This window comes from Hippoglossus hippoglossus, chromosome 9, assembly GCF_009819705.1.
Source record: "Hippoglossus hippoglossus isolate fHipHip1 chromosome 9, fHipHip1.pri, whole genome shotgun sequence".
NCBI classification, from domain to species: domain Eukaryota; kingdom Metazoa; phylum Chordata; class Actinopteri; order Pleuronectiformes; family Pleuronectidae; genus Hippoglossus; species Hippoglossus hippoglossus.
Genome location: NC_047159.1, coordinates 6,398,791 through 6,421,333, shown reverse-complemented (window position 1 = coordinate 6,421,333; position 22,543 = coordinate 6,398,791). Strand labels below are relative to the sequence as shown.

At 42.6% G+C, this 22,543-nt stretch overlaps 3 protein-coding genes across 3 annotated transcripts in view; 1 reads left to right on the top strand and 2 right to left on the bottom strand.

Annotated features, from left to right (window-relative positions):
* The window catches only part of mfsd10 (major facilitator superfamily domain containing 10), a 24,274-nt gene extending 23,645 nt beyond the window's left edge, over nucleotides 1–629 (bottom strand). The window contains exon 1 of the mRNA XM_034594765.1: nucleotides 619–629. The gene's annotated coding sequence lies outside the window, so the exon portion shown is untranslated. The remainder of the gene's footprint in view (nucleotides 1–618) is intronic.
* On the bottom strand, nucleotides 45–7,943 carry mboat4 (membrane bound O-acyltransferase domain containing 4). The gene is made up of 4 exons (XM_034595455.1): nucleotides 7,374–7,943; nucleotides 1,281–1,505; nucleotides 619–895; nucleotides 45–50 (listed from the first exon to the last, which is right to left on the bottom strand). The coding sequence occupies exons 2-4, from the start codon at nucleotides 1,457–1,459 to the stop codon at nucleotides 45–47; spliced, it is 462 nt and encodes a 153-aa protein (XP_034451346.1). The 5' UTR covers nucleotides 1,460–1,505; nucleotides 7,374–7,943.
* gldc (glycine dehydrogenase (decarboxylating)) lies at nucleotides 5,937–22,543 on the top strand. The gene is made up of 25 exons (XM_034594762.1): nucleotides 5,937–6,405; nucleotides 6,581–6,659; nucleotides 9,580–9,715; nucleotides 10,050–10,214; nucleotides 10,369–10,446; nucleotides 10,553–10,700; nucleotides 10,780–10,976; nucleotides 11,084–11,180; nucleotides 11,421–11,526; nucleotides 11,804–11,943; nucleotides 12,373–12,453; nucleotides 12,560–12,657; nucleotides 13,552–13,636; nucleotides 13,719–13,760; nucleotides 13,871–14,013; nucleotides 15,161–15,236; nucleotides 17,326–17,451; nucleotides 17,727–17,876; nucleotides 18,270–18,382; nucleotides 18,719–18,860; nucleotides 19,397–19,508; nucleotides 19,606–19,701; nucleotides 20,793–20,965; nucleotides 21,079–21,159; nucleotides 21,571–22,543. The coding sequence occupies exons 1-25, from the start codon at nucleotides 6,094–6,096 to the stop codon at nucleotides 21,709–21,711; spliced, it is 3,117 nt and encodes a 1,038-aa protein (XP_034450653.1). The 5' UTR covers nucleotides 5,937–6,093; the 3' UTR covers nucleotides 21,712–22,543.

Here is a 22,543-nt window from a genome sequence, read left to right as displayed (position 1 = left end):
ACCCACAAATGAAGCTGACAAAAGTCTCAGGCCGGACATATCTCTTAATTCTACAGCAATAACAACACATGTAATGATCATTTGCGTGTTTATCCAGCTTAGACACGCATACAGCAGCCTCCTCCATGTTGAGGAAAGCTTTGGGTGTAAGAACCTGTGTATATAGTAGTCTGCTTTAATCGCTGAGGCCCAAGTCAAAAACCCCACAAATTGACCTACGTGCAAACCATGCCACCACATTGAAAAACCGAAAGTCATGAACAAAGGGAAATGTTTGCTTCTCATATAAACCATTCTGCGCAGCCACAAAGCCGTTGTGGCGTTCCATCGACGTGCAAACTGTGACATGCGGCTCGACGCTTCAGTGGTCCAGAAATCGCCATCAGATAAGCCGCTCCAGTCTTGGGAGTCTCCGGATGAATTTTTGCAATTTCCAAACCCAGCTGCATTATTGAGGCATTCACTGATCCTCCAGTGAGAGTAATACCGGATCCTCAAAACCAGTGCGAGAGCCCAAACCCATAGGACGCCACGAATAGAAGCAGAGCTACTGGGATCATAGATGTTTTGTTTTAGAAAGTGGACAAGACAAAACCTTACCAACTCCAACAATAATACCTGCATCAACTTGAGGAATACCACACCCAGTGGACTGGGTGAGGGGTGGAGGCCGACTCCCTCCATGTGGGACACAAACTGTCTGTAGGAGCCCAGCGGGCCACCCAGCAGCGTGGTGACACTGAGGAAGTAGCTGACGAGAGGGAGAGGCAGGACACAACTCGTCTTTTTGGATGACGCATTGTATGTGAATATAAGTTGTTTGTCCTGAATGTCCATGGACACTGAGGTGATTCTCTGAGTGAGCAGCATCAGAGAGGACACCGCCAAAAACAACCTGAAAGTACAAGAGGTGATTTATTCTTTGTTAGAAAGAGAAATACATTTTAAAAACCTGTGACCTTTATGTTTGTTCTGGAGCTTTTGATCACATGAGTCATCATGGGTGAGCTAATGGAAAGCTGTGTGTTAGTGTTAGTGTTAATTGTGATGAAGGAAAATATCCCCCAATGGTAAAATAAATTGTGATATTTGTTGTTTTTTTGTCTTTTTCATGAGATTTATTGACAATAAAAAAATAAATACAGAACCGACTTTTGTCTTTTAAATGCATTAATAATTATCCAGACCAACACTTTTATTATTGTTATTTATTATTCATAACGGATGCTAGATACGATGGCAAAAACATGAACGAACCACTTTAACCAGTAGATAAATACCTCACGCTGACAGGCTCATGCAGGTAATAGTCGCGGTACTGTATAAGCAGGTGCCAGAAGGTCTGCCAGAGCATCTGGATACCGAACGCCCAGATGTGGATGTTGCTGGGATCCACACGGCCAATGAGCAGAATAAAGACAAAGGTGGAGGCGAACAGAAGAACACTGTAGATCCCCATCGTGGCGACTGCCAGGACACATCCTCCAACTGTATCAAAGACGTACCTGTAAAAACAAAGACAACAGAAAGTGAGTCCCGATTAGAGATGCTGATCCATCAATCATATAAATCAGTATGGTGAAATGTAGATATATTTGAAGAGCACATTTAAAAAATAACAGACATTTCACATAAATAAAATACAACCAAATTAATATAAGTAAATGTAAAAACTGTTGGCAGCACTTTATCCCCTCTGAAAATACGGTGGTTCTGCTATTGCCTTGTGTTCCAGTTGACATAATTATACAAGGACTCATTCACAAATCAAACTTATTGAACCTTTTAAAAATTGGATCCAAATATATATCACACAGTGTGTTGACTGAAATGTGTGATCTCTAATTATAGTGGAAAAAGGTGCACAGAATAACATTCCCCATCTTACACTGATTAATTACCTTTAAAAATGTAGTTTCGATTAAAATATAAAATTTTAATAAATGAATGAATATTTGTATTTGTGATTACCTACCTGTACCTCAAGGACAGATATCCACGTTTAGCAAAAAAATAAAACAAAAATGCGAAAGGAAGTGAAAAACATTGGTGCAGTAAAAACTGATGTTGTACCATCAGTCGGCCGATTGGACCCATATCGGAAAATATGTGAACAACAAGTTGAATATCACAGACTGAAGAACCAACTGAATGGATGCGTTCGGTGCCGATCGTCCTAATAAAGAGGTGAAATTCTTGATTTACCTGGACGACTGTGTTTTCCATTCCAACTCTGTGTCGCATTCAAGTTAATGGTTTGTTTGCCATCATCACACAAGCCTGATAACCGTTCTTCCTTTTGTTTAACGTTATCAGTACGAGGAAGCTTTTTGTCAACTCATAGTTCAAAAACTGTAGCAACTAAAACAAGTCTGATTCTCGTGCTCTTTTTCAGATGACGTCTGCATGTTCATTAGTCCGTCTCACAGATTAAAGATTTTAAATCCAGTCTTGTGGAGGATTTACAGTATGTGCGAAGTGACAGCTTTAATTCTCAGTGTTGAAAATGACCAATAATAATGTGCATTCACTCAAATCTTCTACTCAAGTACTTTTGACATCTACTTAATGCTGTGACTGCATTTTAGAGGAAAATATTGTATTTTCTACTGCACAGCATAGAATAAAGTTTCACTTAATTTGACCGCAGACTGTTTTATGTCTGGGGGGGTGCAGCAGGATATTTTGAGCTGCCCTCATTTTAATAAAATGTCAAAGGTGAGCAGGCCGACCTCTTAGGTAATGAACTCGAGCCAAGTGGCACCAAAAGTACAAACACAGAAAATAACCTTTAATTATTTTTTTAAGTAATTTCTAGTATTAATAATTTAAAAACATTTTTTAACAAATTCATCACGACATAATTCAAAAATAATGTGTATTTACTTATATAATGATGTTTATCCCCAAGGTTCTTTGGGGATAAACATGTTTTGCTCCCGACCTGATTGCATCACGACCGACTCATGTTTTAAATTGCTGCTGCGAAGCAATAACTGCCAACTGCAAATCAGGTCTCAAGTTACAGACGGAACACACTCCTAGACAGAGGGAGGGCTGACAACACAATAACAGTTGCTTTATTGCAAATTACGAGTCATGAACATGGGTACAGGCGGCTCATGGGCTCTAAATGAAAAACACTGAAACAATAAATATCAGGGCTTTTTTCTCAGATACTTTCATGAATCAAGTTAGGATGATGTGTCTTTTTTGATTTGCTGTAGATTTCTCAATTAGTTTAATCTTTTGTATCTGAATTTATGTAAAAACACAATATTTTATCTCGGTTCCTTTCTTTGCTCTGATCAATGCTGATATTTCTTTATATTCCCAGATATACAGAGATTATTTGTTTCCACTTTTCTTATAACGTGTGGTAAACTATCCTCAAATTGTTTTTCCCGTCAATCTCCACCCAGTTTCCCGTAATGACAGAGCGAACACATACTTTGACAGTGACTTCATCTTCAGTTCTATTGGTTGTGACCCCACAATCTTTGCACACCTGGATTTGTTTATTTGTCTTCCCTGCACATCCTCTCAAGCGCTGTCAGGTTGGACGGGGACCATTGGCTTCAAGACAGGACTCTCTCTGTGCCACTCAGAGACCTTTGCAGCATCGCCCTGAAGACCTTCCTGAGTTCAATGTGACCCATAGCGCTGCCCCATGGCCTGGATTCACAGCTACCTTGGAAGCAATTCTGCTTCCTCAGTGGTCATCTCGAATTCCAATTGCCTCGTGGCACCTGCTATGGCCTGCACGTTGTGGGTCCGCCAGAGGGACTGACCTGCAAACCCGCTGCGTCGCCTCTCAACCGGTTTAAACCTGTTTCTCAGGCACAAGCTGACCATACTTTTCCATTTTCGTCTCACAGGCCTCATTGGCACTGTTCTCAGGACTCTGAGTTCTAGAAATTGATCTGCTTGCAAACTTCCAGGACATCTTGTCTGACCTCAGTGTTGTTACGGCATCACATTCTAGGAACTTCCTCCCCAGGTCAGCGGTAAGGTCACAGCAGTCTCATGCTGCTGCTTGCAGGCCAGAGAAGGTGGTTCTGGCAGCTGATGTTGGTTTCTCTCTGGTTCTGCAGAAATAAATGTTCTTTTCACTGGGTGGAGGCTGGCGGTGACTCATCCCACTATTGATAGTGTCTGCTGTGGCCTTTAGGACTTGGCCCTGGCTCCCGTGGCAGAGCCCTTGCCTGGAGCTATTGAATATGTGATCCATGAACGACTTTTCCAAAATTAGTTTAGTAAAAGCAAAACACAGACATATGTAAGCAAAAGACAAACCTGGGCAGCAATAGAAGCCTTTTTATTTTATGTCTGGTCATAAGTCTCTCTGACACATGGTGTGTTTTTTAACAAAGCACTGTTTGAGTGTCCTTATTGAGGCCTTATTGTCACACAAGGGTGTTGGTGGGGGTCCTGGGTCCGAGCCACCGTCTGAGGTGACTGTGACAACACATTGATTGTTGGTGAGAGACACAGAAGAATCGTAAATAGATGCAGAATAACCACAGAGGAATCTTCAGCGGACACATGGCTGCGTTGTTTGTTTACATCCTGTGTCTGCTTCAGTCAGGGGGGTGTTGCTCCCACACAGAAGAGAGAAGGTAGGAGGGCTCTTTCACGGCTGTGCCTGGAGGCCCATGGTATCATAATCTGGAGGTTTTCAGTGCCAGTGATGCCGCTGTAAAATAGGATGAGATAATAAAGGGGGAAAAATCATGAGAAATGAGGGGTTTAATGCGTATGAAAATGATAAGAAATATGTGCCGGGACTTTTGCAGTCACCTGATCTTGATATTTTGGACAAGGTTCTTCACCATAAGCATCAAAATACAAAATGAGCGAGTATAATTTGAAAGAACGAGGCCTCATGCAACTGCAGGGCTCCAGAGACTTGTAGAAACAATACAAAGTATATTGCTTTTTCCCTTTAATTTCTCACCTGTCTGTAAGTCACTGTTTGATCCATTGTGATAAATCCCTAAAGGTCAGTGGTGGTCATTCACTCACGAGCACTGGGAGTTTTCCTGTTGGTCTGAGGGTTGTTTTGGTCGGACAGGAAACGTTAACCAGACCAGCAAAGATATAAAAAAAGCAGGATACGTAGGAGAAAACAGGCTTGTGTTCAAGCCACACCCCCTCAATAATAATAATAATCCCCCTTGTTTGATGAGCTGTGGGAATACCGAGCTGTTGTTTCCAGAAAGCGGTCATGTGATTTGCTATAACCCTCCACCAGCGAAAGAGAAAGAGAAACTACAGGAAACTTGACTTCCCTTTACCACATGTTGTACACATGCTCAAAGTCACTTTACAGGATTAAGAGAAAGAAAGCAGATAAAAACAGCTCTAAAAATAAAACGCACACATAATCACACATTGAAATAGAAGATAAACGCCATAACCAAACTTTTAAAGTTAAGAATGAATCAGTTTTTGTCGTATTTGTTGGCCAGTTACACTCTGTTTCACTTTGTCATCTGGATACATGTGGACTCAGGTGAACGTGTATACATGTATAACCACTTTACAAATGAGAGTAACCCACACACTTAGCTGTCTCATGGTTTTGGTGAAGATGACCTGCATGGGCCGGAGTCAGAGTCCAGGCCTGATTTATTATCATTGCTTAATTAATGTCACAATGCACCTTCTCATGTGTCAGTTTGAGCCTCACACATGTTCAGTGAGTCAGTGGTCTGGGTGTGTGTGTGTAGGGGGGGGGGGGTCAGTGGTGTCGTGGGCACTTGAGTAACCTCCTGTGTTTGTATCTGCTCCTGGCCACTGGACGGCGTGCACGTGAGAAAGTTTAGCAGCTGTTTGACCGGGGCTCGTCACCGCGTCACGCCGCGTCCCGCGCCCCGATTGGTCCGCCCCTGTGCAACTGTGCAGTTGTATAAACTCTGCAGTTTGAAGGAGTTGGCAGAGGGATCGCATCAAGCCTCAGTGTGGGGGGAAACTCTGCCGAGCGAGGGGAGGAAGACGAAGACGAAGAAGAAGAAGAAGAATTAGAAGAAGAAGAGGAAGAAGAAGGCTGAACCAGTTCCCTGCACACTTGTCCCGCAGAGTGATTTAGAGATGCAGAGCTGCGCCAGGTCCTGGGGGATCTTCTTGGCCAAGAACCCCTGCGCACCGTGCAGGCATCTGAGCGTCAGGAGCCGCGTGGTGGGGAAACTTCAGAGCAGCATCCGAAACTGTGGCGCGTCCTCAGCAGCAGGAGCAGCAGGAGCAAGAGGAGCAGGAGCAGGAGTCCGGGGTGTGAGGACGTCTGCAGCCGCCTCCTCCAGACAGATCGAGAGAATCTTACCCAGACATGACGACTTCGCAGAGAGACACATCGGCCCAGGTGAGAGGGAGAAGAGAGAAATGCTGGATGCTCTGGGACTCGAGGTAAGATTGATTTATTTGATTTATTTATTTGATTTTCTCCCATAATGAGCAAACGCATCCTATTTTCTTTTCACGAAGCCACATCTCAGCTCGGACTCACTTTCTCTCTCATCACATCCACAGCCTTTGTTTGTGCGCTTTTTATTCATCCAAACGCCTGCTTTTTGTTTTGCAGTCGATCGACCAGTTGATCGAAGACACGGTCCCGACCTCCATCCGTATGAAGCGGAGTATGAAAATGGATGATCCACTTTGTAAGTTTTTTTATTTTTTTTATATATATTTACTGGTTCTTGATACAATAACGCGTCCGTGCTACATTTTGCATCCGCCTGGCACAACAGCGCATGACCCGCCTCGACGCGTTATTGTGCCAAACCTCGATTTTTTTGGGGGGTTAAAAACGGCAAATCTCATGAAAACGCACGTAAGAAAATAATTTATCCCAGTGTTCTCGAGCTATCCCCCCCCCTCACGTTGAAAACAGGCGTTAAACGCAGCCCGGAGGGAGGCTGGAATGTAGGCTGCACCTCTATTGTGCGCCGCGGTGCGCGCTCCCCTGGTTAAGTCTTCCTTTGAACATATTTGGAGTTGTTTTTGCGAAACTCGGCGAGCGGCACCAATCTCCTGTTGGGAAGCCGATGCTCATAGGATGGCAACTGGAGTGTAAAGTTCAGCCCTGAGCTCCGGTCCCAAGTCCAGTTCAATCTGGTTACAGCGTTCACATTACATCACAGCCGAGGGGCTTCCTAATAAGGTGACTTTGGTGCGTTTTGCGTCGGATCTGCCCGCATGTGTGTGTGTGTGCGTGTGCGTGTGCGTGTGCGTGGCTTCATATGCATCACACTGCATGTACATTTCAGCAGATGCAGCCTTTCTGCCACTTTATTCTGGCTCATTTCCTACAAAAACAGTGAAATTCAAAGCAACATTTACATGCTGGAGACAGAGCAGTGGGTCAGATTTACCAGAGGAGGTTTATTCCAGCACACCATGGGAGAGAGGAAGGCAGTAAATGCAATAAATGGCTTTAATAGTTGATATAATCCTCTTTTTTTTAAATCCGCTGCCTCCCTGTCAGCTCTAATCCCTCCTGAACCTGACTACATAAATAATGAGTGTTTTTCAAATGCAAATATGTTTTTTTTGCACAGAGTGAGGCTTATGGTAATTTTTTTAGAGCAGGGGGAGACGTTGTTTTGATCGTGTGTATGTGCAAAATTCAAAGTGTGCAGTAGGATACGGCTGAGATCAACATCTGAATGATAAGAGCATCTCCTCTGGTATCAATGGATATCATCACATGTGCAGTATTATCACAGTCACAGCGATCCAGCTGTTTATGATGTAGTAGACGTGCCTCTTTGTATGAAGCACATGATGTAACATTCTCCAAATCTCTAATATAAATCCTTTATAACTATTCATTTGTAATCACAGTGACAACAACAGAGAAGAATACGAGCTGGAACTAATCATTATTTTCATCATCATTTAACATGCAGAATATTTTTCTCTTGGTTTATTACTTTAGCACAAAAGCAATAAAAAAATGCCAGTTTATTTCCCTAAGTTCCCAAACACTGATTATAAATGTCTTGTCTTGTTTGAACAAAAGGCCAAAACTGAACAGAATTCCCAGCGAGGAGCTGAAACCAGGGGAAAATGAACCTAAACGATAAGTCGGTCATCAAATAGTTGCTCATTAACTTCACTTTAAAGGATATTTCAGCACTAAATGCTTTTATTTTACAACACTGTTGAGAGTTGATGATTTATCCAAGCATAGACTTTCTTGTACGTCTAGAAATCAATTCATCCTCAGGTGCTGTGGCTGTTTTCATACGTCACCTCTAGTGGCTCTGGTCCGCCCTGTGTCGGCCCCTCCTCTGACTCTGGCAGCTCTCATAATGCATCAAGCCATGCTGAAGGAACAAACTGGAGGCCGTGCTACTTTTCTGCTTGTTCAGCTTTGGAGGGCTTCAGTTTGCAAAGCCGGCGAGGGATTCTCTCTCCAACAATAGACCCCCTGGATGGCTCTGAATCAGGCTTTTTTTTTTGTTGCCCTGTAGAACTGTGGGACCATGGGAAAGCAGCCCTCCCCACTGACACAAACTCGCACACAGACACACAAAAAATACACACTAATGGGTCACACTAAACCGGCTGATTATCCTCAATTGCTATCATTTTTTACTCCTGCACTTAATTCGTCTGGTTCAGTTGAATGTGCAGCGTTTAGCCTTTTGAAGAGGCTGTAAATATCCGCTTGTAGACTTGCTGCGGTCTCTCACACCACCGAGGACTGGAGGTGTCTTTCTTCTTCCAAAAAAAACGGGACTAGTCAGGGCTCTCGGTTCAGACGGGCGGTATTGTCCATTCCTTGGGGTTGCTAGGCAGCCAGGAAGGCCGGAGGAATCTCAGAGGCTGGTTGTGCACTGGCAGAGCTCCCTCACAGCAGTGTGGAATGAAGCTAAATCACTAGCCACTGGGGAAGAAACCTAATGGGAAGAGGTGTTTGCAAGTGACATGGACAGAAATGTATCACACGTCTCATCTTCTTTAACTATGAGGTGTTTATTTTCCTTACTGATTAATGTTTACAGTGTATTCTCAGTCATGTGGGGAGGGCTGTATTGTATTTAGGACACCAACTATGTCAATATCAAATGTCCTTTATGTTCTCCATTTATTGACGTGGTCAGTATCAGTTTTAGCTCAAGACTCTCATAAAATGTCCTGTTTTATATAAATATTCAACTTAATATATTGTTTGGCCAAGAAATGCAGTGATTTCTCATATTTGAGAGACAAGACTTCCTTGGAAATTGACTCCGACTCAAACAATTCGTCAATGATCCAAATAGATGCTAAATGATTAATTACAGCAGCCTGATCTCCACATGTCGCCTCTAACTGATTGCATGCCACACTGATCTTCTTAGTCCTGTCATACAGCCAGCGTTTCAACTGAGAGACCTGGTGCTTTTCAAGTCTAAAGGTCTTTTGACATATCTTGTTTGACATAATTAATACATATTCCTTGTTCAGTGTTGCACAGAAATGTAAAGTTAATCCCAGATTACGATCCTGTAGGTGAGATTGACAACGTTCTTGATTCTATGAGTGAATGTTCAGCAAAAGTAACACTGTTGTGCCTCAAATGTTTTACAGGTGAGAATGAGATTCTGGACCATTTGCAGAAGATTGCATCCATGAACAAAGTGTACAGGTCCTACATCGGCATGGGCTACTACAACTGCTCAGTACCTCCGCCCATCCAGAGAAATCTCCTGGAGAATGCAGGCTGGTGAGTGGCCCCCCCAGATAAATCTATGGAGATCTGAGCTTGTTTATCTTTTTTTTTTTTGTACGGTCACGGATAACCAAGCTTTATTATTAAGGTTTGGTTCCTAATTTGAAGCTAAATTTAGGTGATGCACAGTAACTTGCTCTAATAGGAAGCTGTGTGACTTGAAGTTACTTCTCATGTGAGGTCTGATGACCCAAAGATCTCATGCTTTCCGCCAAACAAGATTTTCTTTCACCAAAATGCCAATCAGCAATCCTTGCACACTATCCGGTCCATGTCCTAGTTTCCACACTGGCTCTGTTTCGACTCATAGTGTGTGTCTCGTTCCCAGGGTAACTCAGTACACACCTTACCAGCCCGAGGTCGCTCAGGGTCGCCTGGAGTCCCTCCTCAACTACCAGACCATGATCTGTGACATCACAAGTATGCCCGTCGCCAACGCCTCCCTGCTCGACGAGGGAACCGCGGCTGCTGAGGCCATGCAGCTCTGCCACAGGTATTCACAAGATGACAAACACAAGTGGTGATGTGGAGAACAAGCTCAGATTGGGCTGTAAACTTCAATCTAATGGTTTAAAGATGTTCAACACTTGCAGCAGAAAAAGAAGCTTCAGTCACTCTGACCAGTTATTTGTGGTTACTCCTCACAGACAGAACAAAAGAAGGACTTTCTACATTGACCCACGTTGCCATCCTCAGACTATTGCTGTGGTGCAGACCAGAGCCAAGTATGTACTTCACACACGCATGAAATGAAAAATGAAAAACTACTACTACACATTACTTCCAAATTTTTTAGCAAAGTACCTTCAAGCTTTGACTGTTCTGTTGCAGCTACATTGGGGTAAAAACGGTTCTGAAGCTGCCTCATGAGATGGACTTCAGTGGAAAGGATGTGAGCGGCGTGCTCTTCCAGTATCCAGACACTGACGGCAGGGTGGAAGACTTCACTGCCCTCGTGGACCGTGCACACAAAGGAGGGGTAAGAGAAAGTTCCTGCAGATATTCTTATGACTAAATATAGCACCGTGATTTAATTTCATATACCCTTCCTCGTCTAGGCCCTGGCCTGCTGTGCCACAGATCTTCTGGCTCTCTGCGTGCTGCGTCCTCCTGGAGAGTTTGGTGTTGATATTGCACTGGGCAGCTCCCAGAGGTTTGGAGTTCCTCTCTGCTACGGCGGTCCGCACGCTGCCTTCTTCGCTGTTAAAGAAAACCTGGTCCGGATGATGCCCGGCAGAATGGTTGGTGTCACCAGGTGAGACATAACATTCCTGTCTAAAAACAACAGTGCCTCAAACAATGCAATTCAAAAGTCTCCTTATTGAACGGTTTTATTTCATATATATCATGATTATATTTCAGGGATGCAGCTGGTAAGGAAGTGTACCGGCTTGCTCTGCAGACCAGAGAGCAGCACATCCGCAGAGACAAAGCAACCAGCAACATCTGCACTGCACAGGTATGACCAGTTTCTCATTTTATACAGGTTAATCCTTTTTTATTTATATAAAAACAAAGTGAAGTAGGAAGTGAAATCATTTTTGAACCATTATATGAGAACGTATGTTTTTACCTTTACATTTAAGAATTAATTACGGTACAAAATGTCTTCTTTTTTTGGGGTATTTTGATGAATTATTTTTTTGCTTGTATTATTTGGTTGAAAAGCATGTGATGAAATCCCTGTTCATCCTCCCAGGCTCTGCTGGCCAACATGGCTGCGATGTTTGGTCTGTACCACGGTCCTCAGGGCCTCAAACACATCGCTGAGCGGACACATAATGCTGCACTAATCCTCGCTGAAGGTAGCTGTTGTCTTTTCTTGGCTTTAAATGAAACTTAAATTAATTCAGAAGCAGGGTTGTTTTCTGGAAGTCGATTGGTTGAATGTTTAAAGTACTGGGCCGTTAATCTGCTGAGGGATGCCATTATTTCAATGTCTGAATCTGACACATGAATAAAGACTTTCTTTTCCAATTGCACCCTCCATAGATTTCATTATTATTATTTATTTATCGAAAGAATGAACAGTACGTAACTGTTGACACCTCCCTCCCCCCCCCCCCCACTCACTGTTTTCAGGTCTGAAGAGAGCAGGACACCGGCTACACAGCGACATGTTCTTCGACACCCTAAAGATCAACTGTAGCGTGGCGGCCAAAGACATCCTGGAGCGAGCCACGCAGAGGCAGATAAACCTGCGCGTCTACACTGAGGGAGTGGTGAGTCAGTGGTGATTCATCGGGCTCTTGGTAGTTTAACAACTGCAACAGGATCACAGTCAACGAGGGGGGGGGGGGACATTCTTGGGGACATCATTTGTGAGCGATGTTTGTTGTTGTCGCACCAAAAGATCGCACAAGGTAACACAAAGTAACACTGCATTTAATGTGGAGAAATGTGTTCAAGTCGCAGAGCAACAGAAAACACTGCACGATAAATTATTAAAAATGTATGACAAAAATATATTATTGGATAAATCACAACCAACCTGACAAATGATATCACTCTGCAAATTAATGTATTTTATTTCACCTCTTTTTTTGTTGTTGTATATTTTTATCATGTTTTGTAATAGTAGTTTTGGGTAAAGATGTGAGTTTGTCAGTGTAAGATTTAAAATGTTTTGCTCCCTGCTGTGCTCTCCACAGTTGGGCGTCTCTCTGGACGAGACGGTGACCGAGAGGGACTTGGACGACTTGCTCTGGGTCTTTGGCTGTGAATCGTCAGCTGTACGTTCATCCACATTTGATGATCACTCTCATCTGACAGTGAAGTGACAGTAGTAATATTTATAGGGGTGCCGCTGGCTTTAATTTGAAAATGCTGAATTTCCAGGAGCTGATAGCCGAGAAGATGGGGGAGCGGGTGAAGGGGATCACAGGAAGTCCTTTCAAGAGGACGAGCAAGTACCTCTCGCACCAGGTTTTTAACAGGTTTGTGATCTCAACCCTAAGACACAAAGTGTTCCACTACACCGATGATAACGCTGCACAGACATGTCGTCTTTATGACCTGTTGAGTCATAAATATCTGAACTTTATTGCATAACTTTACATACAGTGCCAATAGTTGGATATGAGGCCCTTCTGTGTTTGCTACTGGTTTTAAATCTAGTTTGTATGTTGCAAAAACAACAGGTGGATTTGGGTCTAAAGCATTTTAAGTACCATAATTTAAGAAATAAGTGTATAATATCATCCAAAAACCTTAATAAACCCCTGTTGCCCCTATGTGATCTTTCAAGCTCTGGTTTAATTTATTCTATACAAAGATTTGCTGTTCCTGGTAGAATTTCTGTTGTTTTCCATACATTCAATTAAAAGATTTCTGCAGTAGCAATAGGTTTTCAGTAACTGCCTTCATGGCAACTTCTGAAAACCTCCGGCAGCTGAAAATGGGGCGTCTCGTCTTATTACTGCCATAAAGTCAGTCTACTATCAGGACTTCTAATGTCCAAGTCCTCAGTTTACTCTCTTACATAATCATTGTGACAGACAAGGCTGTGCAAAAGTTGCAGGCATTAAATGTCGAGTGAGATTTAAAAACATTTTATTATTAACCACATGTTGTTGAGCTCAGGGTTTGTGGAGGCTAGACATTTGTTCCTCTGGCTGAATGTCTGAGGTCACTGTAATGCTGGAAATAAATGTTTTGACTCAACAGACACCTCCTTGGTTATACTGCATCATGAATAACAATCTAAATATATAAAATGCCTTAAACGTTTGCACACTACTGTTTTCTATAAAAATTGAATATGTACAGTTCACATATTTGGCATCAGAGAATAAAGTCGTTAAATCTTTCTGGTTAATCTTTGTTTCCAGTTACCACTCTGAGACCAACATTGTGCGATACATGAAGCGTCTGGAGAACAAGGACATCTCCTTGGTGCACAGCATGATACCACTGGTTAGTGTTACCTGAGGCTAAACCACATATCCAGATGTGCAAACACTGGTGCTAAAATGTTTTTTTTTTTTTTTGTCTTTAGGGCTCCTGCACCATGAAGTTAAATAGTTCATCAGAACTCATGGTGAGTAATTCTGTAAATGTGATGAATTGTTAAAGCTGTAGAACAAATTGGATTTTCCTCCACACCTACACTGCTGTCCTCCTCCTCCTCCTCCTCCTCTTCTTCTTCAGCCCATCACCTGGAGGGAGTTTGCCAACATCCACCCGTTTGTGCCTCTGGATCAGGCCGAGGGCTACCAGAAACTTTTCAAACAGCTGGAGAAGGACCTCTGTGAGGTGACGGGCTACGATAGGATCTCCTTCCAGCCAAACAGGTAAGAGCTCTGACCTTCAGAGGTCTTTACGGAGAAGAAGGTTCCATCCAGACCCAACAAGAAGGAATCTAGTATCACTATAGACTTGTTTCATTACTTATGTGGACATGGGACACGTGGAAAGTTTTCAGCCTCTAAGAAAGAGGCATCCTGAGACAAGACCAGTCTAACATATCGGTGAGGACAGCTGTAGCCCTCGGAAGTGATGTGGACATGACCCATATGTAATGCTAAATCCCAATAATAAGCACAAACCAATTTAATTTTGTTGCACCACACACTTGTATTTAACTCAGACCGGCACCTAAATGCTGCTCTGCTCATTGAGACCATAAACCCTGACTTATAACTTGTATAAAATATTAAAGATGACTGATTTTATTTTTAGTCTTGTTCGCTTCATGGCTCCGGGTCGGTCCGGTTCTGTTAGTTTACCCATTTGGCCCAGACTTAATTACCTCAACCACTGATGGATGAATTGCAGTGAAATTTGAAATGAACTGTAACAACCTCTGCTAAAAGCTTTGGTTTCCACATAGCGCCACCATCGGGTCAAAAGTTAGATTTGTCCAATTTAGGATAAAAAAACCTGCAAAACTAATGGAATTACCTTTTAGCCTCAGCTTCAAATTCCAAGAACCAAATAGTTTCTTAGTATTTTCTTTTACTGAAAGTTATGAGAGAGAGGTTCATTAGATTGTCTGTTAAATAGATTACGTCTGTAGATAATTAACTTTTGTGGCCTTTCTAACCTGTCGTATATGTGTGATTTCGATGATGCAAGACCTCGTCACCATTTGCTGAATATGTGATCATTTCATTTATGTGATAAACACGATTTTACTTTCTGAATTTAACTGAACAGAATGTGTTGCGCTCCAGGTCAGTTTAAAATATGCATAACAGCTTATTTCAGGTTTCCGCTGACACGGCACACACCTACATCTGCTGCTTATCACCACTTATCAGAGGCAGTGGGTTTATGAATAGTACACCATGCTACATTGGCCCACAGATTTATCATGCAGCTTGCTTCTCATCACATCTCCCTCTCCTCTTTTGGTAATGCAGACTGATCTTTGTACTGTGCTGAGGTAAGGATGTGTGTGTGTGTGTGTGACCACGGTGTGTTTGCCTTGCCTTCCAGTGGTGCTCAGGGAGAATACGCTGGCCTGGCCGCCATAAAAGCCTTCCTGAACTCAAAGGGGGAGAGCTCGAGAAGTGTAAGTGTGCTGCGGCTGAGATAAGAGTCTTAATTGGACGAAAGTCACGCCGACAAACGTTGTGAATGAAGCTGTTTTCAGACATGAAATTCAGAAAATGTGAAAGAACGCAGCTGGGAGATGGTCCAGGTCAGACACGTTCACACCAACAGGATCATTCCAGGCAAACACGCCGTCCCTCTGGATAGAGCAGGAGGCCGGACACGACATGTATACATTCTGCTTTGGACACCACATGTTTTTGTTAACAGCACATTGAAGCCTTATGAGTTTTTGTAAGTCGACATCTTTTGTCGGCGTCTTCAACATGTATGGCACCTCTTTTTTAAAATTATTATATCTTTATTCTTCCAGTTTAACGCCGCATGTTAGAAACATCATCACCATGTCCACTTCCGGCTGTATTCTCACATGGGCTCAGACATTTTCTTACTCAGACTTTGAAAGCTTGAGAAAAAATGTCCGGACTCCACTGCATGTCTGAAAGCAGCTTTTGTGTTATGATGACGTTAATACGATTTTAATGACACTTCTTTTATCTGATTCTGTCGTCCAACATGTGTTCAGTCTCCAAATTATCTGCTCTATGTGCAAATAACCCAAAGGAATGTCAGGATTAAAATCATGTTTACTTAACCTCAGGAACTGGGAGGGGAAATTGATTTACAGGAATCGTTTGACATCTGGGGAAACGGCCACGAATGGATGAATAAGCCAACCTCTTGTGTCCAACAATTAAATGGGAAGCTACAAGCAGAAAATGTGCCAACTCACTGGAGAGAGCCAGGGTAGCCTAACTAATGCTGAGATATGCTAAGCTAACTTTCCTCTGGCTTCAGCTTCATGTTTTATACACCTAAGTGGTATCGGTCCTCTCATCCAACTCTCTGCAAGATGCAAATCATTTAAATCAATTAAATTATATCAAAACTATAATTTTAATATATTTTATCTACGGAGAGGTTTTCCCTTTCAAGTACATGGATTATCAGCTCTGATTTTGCTGACTTAATGTCTACTGACAGATGCTGATAAATCAAAAGTAGAGTAAAATACTTTGTCGATTGTGAACTGCTGATTTGTGCTCTTATCAGCCTGTGCTCCTGACGGTTGGGTTTATTGTTCTCAGGCTACAACAGGTCAATTTGACATCACAGATTAATAGGTCTCAGATACGCTGTTTAGCTGCAGGACGAGATAAGACACTCACTCAGATTAAAGACGGGCTGACTCAGGTATTTGGTTTGTGCTGTTATTCGGCCTCTGTTTTTAATAGCTGCCCTCGTAAGGACGTCTTAGATAGTGCGCTGCTCCCTTGAAATCAAGTCAAGGTCCAAACTCGCAACCGTTTGTGCAAACAAAGGGGCTGAAAGGGCTCCGGTGCCACCATAGGTCGCCTACGTCCAAGATTCCATATTTGGAGGTTTTAAGACTTTGACAGCTGCAAGTCGGTGGTGTGACAGGCAATGTTTTCCCAGTCAGTCATTTGTCAAGGTTACCCCACCCACAGTCGCACAACTGGGACACTTAGACCCAAAATGTCAGATGTGCCACCCTAATAAGGGATAAAATCAATAAATTGCCTGTGGGCTGGTTACACATTAGAGCCAGTGGCTGCATCAAAATTCCCAAAGTTACAGCATTTCAACTCACACACGCACACTAGCCTCTGAAAACCCTGTTTTTATATAAAGAAAACATTTTCTATTAATTCTACTGTATAACGGTGTATATATGGAAATTAGAGGCCACACCGCTTGTTTTTTAAATTTAGAATAACATATATTTTGGCTTTTTAAGATATTGTTTCTATACAAAGCAGAATTAAGATTTAAACACATAAAGAAATTAAATATATTAATATGCACCTTTTTGTTGTTGTTAGTCTGTGATCTGCACCGAGTGCCCACACAATCCTTTGGCTTTATTTTAAATCATCATGACTTAATTAGTTTATTCTGCAGCCATATCCTGACTGTACACTATAATACCCTGTTTTTAAATACAACATTAGTATATCTGTGTTTTCTCTTTTGGTTTATCCAGATATTTGGTTTTGTTCACCCTCTGTTGTTTTCTTTCCCTCCAGGTCTGTCTGATTCCCAAGTCGGCTCATGGCACCAACCCAGCGAGTGCTCAGATGGCTGGAATGAAGGTTCAGGTGGTGGAGGTGGACAAGGACGGAAACACTGACATGGCACATCTCAAGGCTCTGGTGAGTTTTACACAAGATCATCACTTGACTTTTCAACCTTTTGACCAAATTTCGGTATTTCAGAAATGTTTTGGGGGGGGGAGATTCTGCCTTTTGTTGTAGAGTTGACAGTGGAGACATTGAAGGTATCAGGGAGAGGAGATAAAGGGGAGGGTCCTGTATCTTGACGTGAACCCACTGAATTAATAGTGGATTATAATCTGCAACTTTCACCCTTAAAGTTCTGAGGGTTCTTGTCCCTAATATATTTTGAATCACTATGTTTTTCCTCCCAGGTTGATAAACACAAGGCGAGTCTGGCGGCCATGATGATCACCTACCCCTCCACCTTCGGCGTGTTTGAGGAGCAAATCCGGGACGTGTGTGATCTTATTCATGAGAACGGTGGCCAGGTGTACCTGGACGGTGCCAACATGAACGCCCAGGTGAGGGAACAAGCAGCAGGGCAACATCTCTGATCTTCTGAACACTGCTCGTGGAAAGTTAAATATGACTTGTGATAACCGGAGGCTAACGGGGTAAAGGTTTATAGAGGTGTGCCAATAATAGATTAATGGATTAATGGATAACCTCGGGGGAAAATACTTAATTACAAAGCTAATTACAATAATGGCTATAGGCTTAAAAACTTTAGGATATGGAAATTATACATTGAATAACAAAAACACAAAGTAATGAAGCCGTACAATAATGCATAAAAAGGACATTTAAATCGTCCCTTCACTACATGTCTCTCCACTGCCACGCTTAGAACCTGTCCTATGAATGAAGGCTATAGTGCCCAAAATATTTTTTTTTATTTCTTCCTTGTCTTCCAGGTGGGATTGTGTCGTCCTGGAGATTACGGCTCAGACGTGTCTCACCTCAACCTGCACAAAACCTTCTGCATCCCTCATGGTGGAGGAGGACCCGGCATGGGGCCCATTGGAGTGTGAGTCAGAATATTCAACTGAGTAAATGTCAGTTTGGTTTGTGTGTGTGTGTGTGTGTGTGTGTGTGTGTGTGTGAGATTTAAGGTCAGGTGCTCGTCAGTGAAATGATGTCTCCTGCATGTTTGTACTGTATAAGCACGTAGAAACATCCAGCATCACACAAACAATGAACGTTAAAGCTTCAGCTAAAGAAATATTCCTATTATTTATGAACAGATTCACACTAGATTAAAACCAGTGTTTGGATGTGGTTTAATCTCAATAATAAAACATCTATTTTCTATTTATCTACTTTGAACCTCAACATGTCCTCACGGCAATTATCTCCTCATCAGGAAGTCTCACCTCGCCCCTTTCCTGCCGACCCACCCGGTGGTAGACATGCAGTCAGGCAACACCAGCAGCTCGCTGGGCACCATCAGCGCCGCCCCCTGGGGCTCCAGTGCCATCCTGCCCATCTCCTGGGCCTACATCAAGGTCAGCGCAGAGGATAGAACCCACATGTGGTTTCTGTAATATTGTCTGGTACAGGAGCTAATGCCTGTTTTCAGTGTTTCCTCATCAGCTGGAAGGAAGTGACTGAATAAAAGAGGCAGATGATTTTAGGGAAGTGAAGGAAAGGATCTGTGTCTTATTGACTAAATTGGCAAAAAAACTGTTTCCTATAATAAGATTTTTATTTTTATGTTCTTGACCTAGATAAAATGATGACGTGGTCGGTTCTTGAACAGAACGGTTCCTGTTGTGTCTTTTATCCAAATCTGGATTTATTTGTGCGTTTCAAGTGAAAATGTTACACGGACATTTTAGCAAAGCTACATGATTGAATGTTTCATCAGTAATAAATAATCAGATGTTAGTGTCGGCTTAAAGAGACATTTTGTCACCGTGAATCTGAATCTTTACATCAATTAGATTCATAATATATTAATGGAATTATGATTTCCATATAATGAGTCTGATGCTCGTGTCAGTGTCAGAAGGGATTTTCACATCCCTCCTGTGTGTTTTAGATGATGGGATCTAAGGGACTGCGTCACGCTACAGAAGTGGCCATCCTCAACGCCAACTACATGGCCAAGAGGCTGGAAGGTCACTACAAGATCCTCTACAGAGGCAGGAAAGGTAAACTGCTGTGGCCTCTAAACTGCAAAAGAAAAGACTCTAATCAGCGTATGTTACATTTTAAATATTGTCCCCTCTATGTCCTTTTGTCCATCAGGTTTCGTAGCCCACGAGTTCATCCTGGATGTGAGGCCATTCAAGAAGACGGCAAATATCGAGGCCGTGGATGTGGCCAAGAGGCTGCAGGATTACGGTAAGCTGAGTTAAATGCATTCTTCCTGTAGTATTATATTGGTGCTGCAGTGCTGCTCAGCCGGCACATTGACGTGATGAAGATTATCCTGTCTTTATTTAGCCCTAAAAAAAAAAAAAATGAGGCTAAGCGGGTGGAGATTTGTCAAACTGCAAACCATCTTCTTCCTCAAGTTTCCCCTGCTACGTTTTCACTGGCATCCTCTCTGGCCTGTTTATAAGAAAACTAATAAAACCACTTGACTAAATGTTGTAGTTATTAAGGGCAGAAATAGTTAAATCATATTAATCTGTCTCTATTATATCTTTTCTGATTATTTTACCCACATCCATGTTGGGTTCTAAATAACAATGAGTCTTCTGTCTCAGTGATGAGTTTGTCAGATGTTTGTTGAAGTGTAATTTAATGCAATAAATGAGAAATGGTCTCAATGGTCCAAAAGCGGTGGTTTCTATACTGCTACCATTTACTGCTGTTGCTTTCCTTAAATGGCGTCATACATGAAATCATTTTTGGTTGTTTCACTGTCCAACGTCCTTCCTTCACCACTTTCCTGTCATCAGAAGAGTCAGAAACTGAATCTGGAAAGTTTTAGGGCTCGGTCAGGTCATGAAATCCCTTATTAATCAAAAAACACTTCTCCTTTATCAGCCCTCTGAGTCCGCTCCGTCTTTCTGGTCAACCTCACTCCTACTTCTCTTTCTATCATCACACAAACACTTCTATTTTTCCCCTATATCTGTTACTTTTTGCTTTTACCCTTTTCGACCAAGATGAACCTGGTGCTGGTTCAGAATTGGTTCAACTAGCTAACTTTTAAGAACCAGGTTGCTTTTCCACGTTGTTACATCTTTCTATACGTCTGATTCCCGAGCAACATCAGGGGTCTAGTATGACTTTGTCATGGCCTCATCCAAGTGTGAGGCCTTGTAGGTTTCACAGATCAACCACCATTTGTCTGAGATTGTTGTTTGTGGTCTTCTGCAACTGTCGGTGCTTCTTTCAAGATTCTAGATGCACAGGATTGTCTCACTCTCAGCCTATTTTTCTAATATCTAGGTTTTTATACCCTCTTTTTAAATGATTTCCAGGTTTCCATGCGCCCACCATGTCATGGCCAGTGGTTGGTACACTCATGATCGAGCCCACAGAGTCCGAGGACAAGGCCGAGATTGACCGGTACTGCGACGCCCTGCTTGGTATCCGACAGGAGATCGCAGACATCGAGGAGGGAAGGATGGACTCCCGCGTCAATCCGCTCAAGGTACGTTACTGGGAGGGTTTCTCTCTTTGTTTGGGGTGAAAAGATGAATTACACAGGCTGATGTGAAGCTGTGACGGACACTACTTGAGCTCTGTGTGTGTTTGTGTGTGCAGATGTCCCCTCACTCTCTGGCCTGCATCTCGTCGTCAAACTGGGACAGACCTTACTCCAGGGAGCTCGCAGCTTTCCCCCTGGTGAGTGACCTCGTGGCTCTGCTGCAACTTTCCTCTGTAACGATAGGTGCTTTAGATAAGACCTCCATGGTCTCCATCGCCTTCTAGTGGTCAGAAGTAAGAGTTGCAATCATGATGGACCACACGCTTCTACAGCTCCACCAACGAGGTTATGTTTTCCCCGATGTTTGTTTGTTTGTAAGCAAGATTACACAAAAACTACCAGACAAGATTTCATGAAACTTAGTTGAAGGGTGTGTTATGGCTCAGGGAGTAACCAGTTACATTTTGGTGCTGATCAGAATCAGCACCAAACTACTGAAGAGTAGAGATATGGGATGGATGCAGCACAGTCTGGGATGGAGTAAAAACCAAATTAAATCCTGTACTACTTTTATTCTCACCATTATCCCTCTTTTCTTACTTTCACAGCCTTTCATTAGGCCCGAGACCAAATTCTGGCCGAGCATCTCCAGGATTGACGACATCTACGGCGACCAGAACCTTGTGTGCACCTGCCCCCCCATGGAGTCGTACGAGTCTCCGTACGAGGAGAACAGAGCGTCCTCGTAGACGATCCCTGTGGTCCGGTCCCAATGTCCGGCCAAAGCTCCAAGAACTCAGACTTAGAATTATCTGCGAAAATGTGAGAGGGTTCGGGCTAAAAACGCTACAGTGTGAAGTCCTGCTAACTGAGGCTCATATTTCAGATGGAGTTTAATAAAAATATTCTCGATAGTTTGATAAAATTAGGTGAAAATAGATCAATACTGTCGGGCTCTTCATGGGACAACAAAAGTCTATTTTCTTAATTTTTCATGACGTGAGATTTTTCATTTTTATTGCCGTGTGAATTGTTAAATCAAACCAAGCCAGCAGCAGCAAATCGTCTAAACGAGCCCTCAAAGCACTTTTCCCACCACAAACTAACAGCCCTGATTCTTATTCTACTTTTTATACATGGGTTTCTATGTGAGAGCTGGATATTGGGACTGGACTTTGTATGATTACGCCCTCTTTTATTGGGGTCATGGAGTTTACCCCCACTCGAACTTTAATGGACCAAAGGTGCATCTTCTGAGGCGGCTCCGTAACACACCTCTGAAACACCGAGTAAAGTTAACTTTAAAAAGGAAAACAAATGCCCTTGGTGCCTGGAATCTGTCGTGTAAAATAGCTGCCTTCACGTTTCCCCATTTGTTTTTCAAAACCCTGACGATATCAGTTAGTTTCCTTGTTAATATGCATCTGTAGTATGAACATGTTTTAATGTATGTTGTGACATTCGCTCGCCGCATAGAAGATAGAAGTCTTAATGTTAATTTTAAAAGCAATTATTTTCTAATCTAAATGTTTCTCTGTAGATGAAAAAAATCTGTATTAAACATTTGTCTTTAAGTGTGTG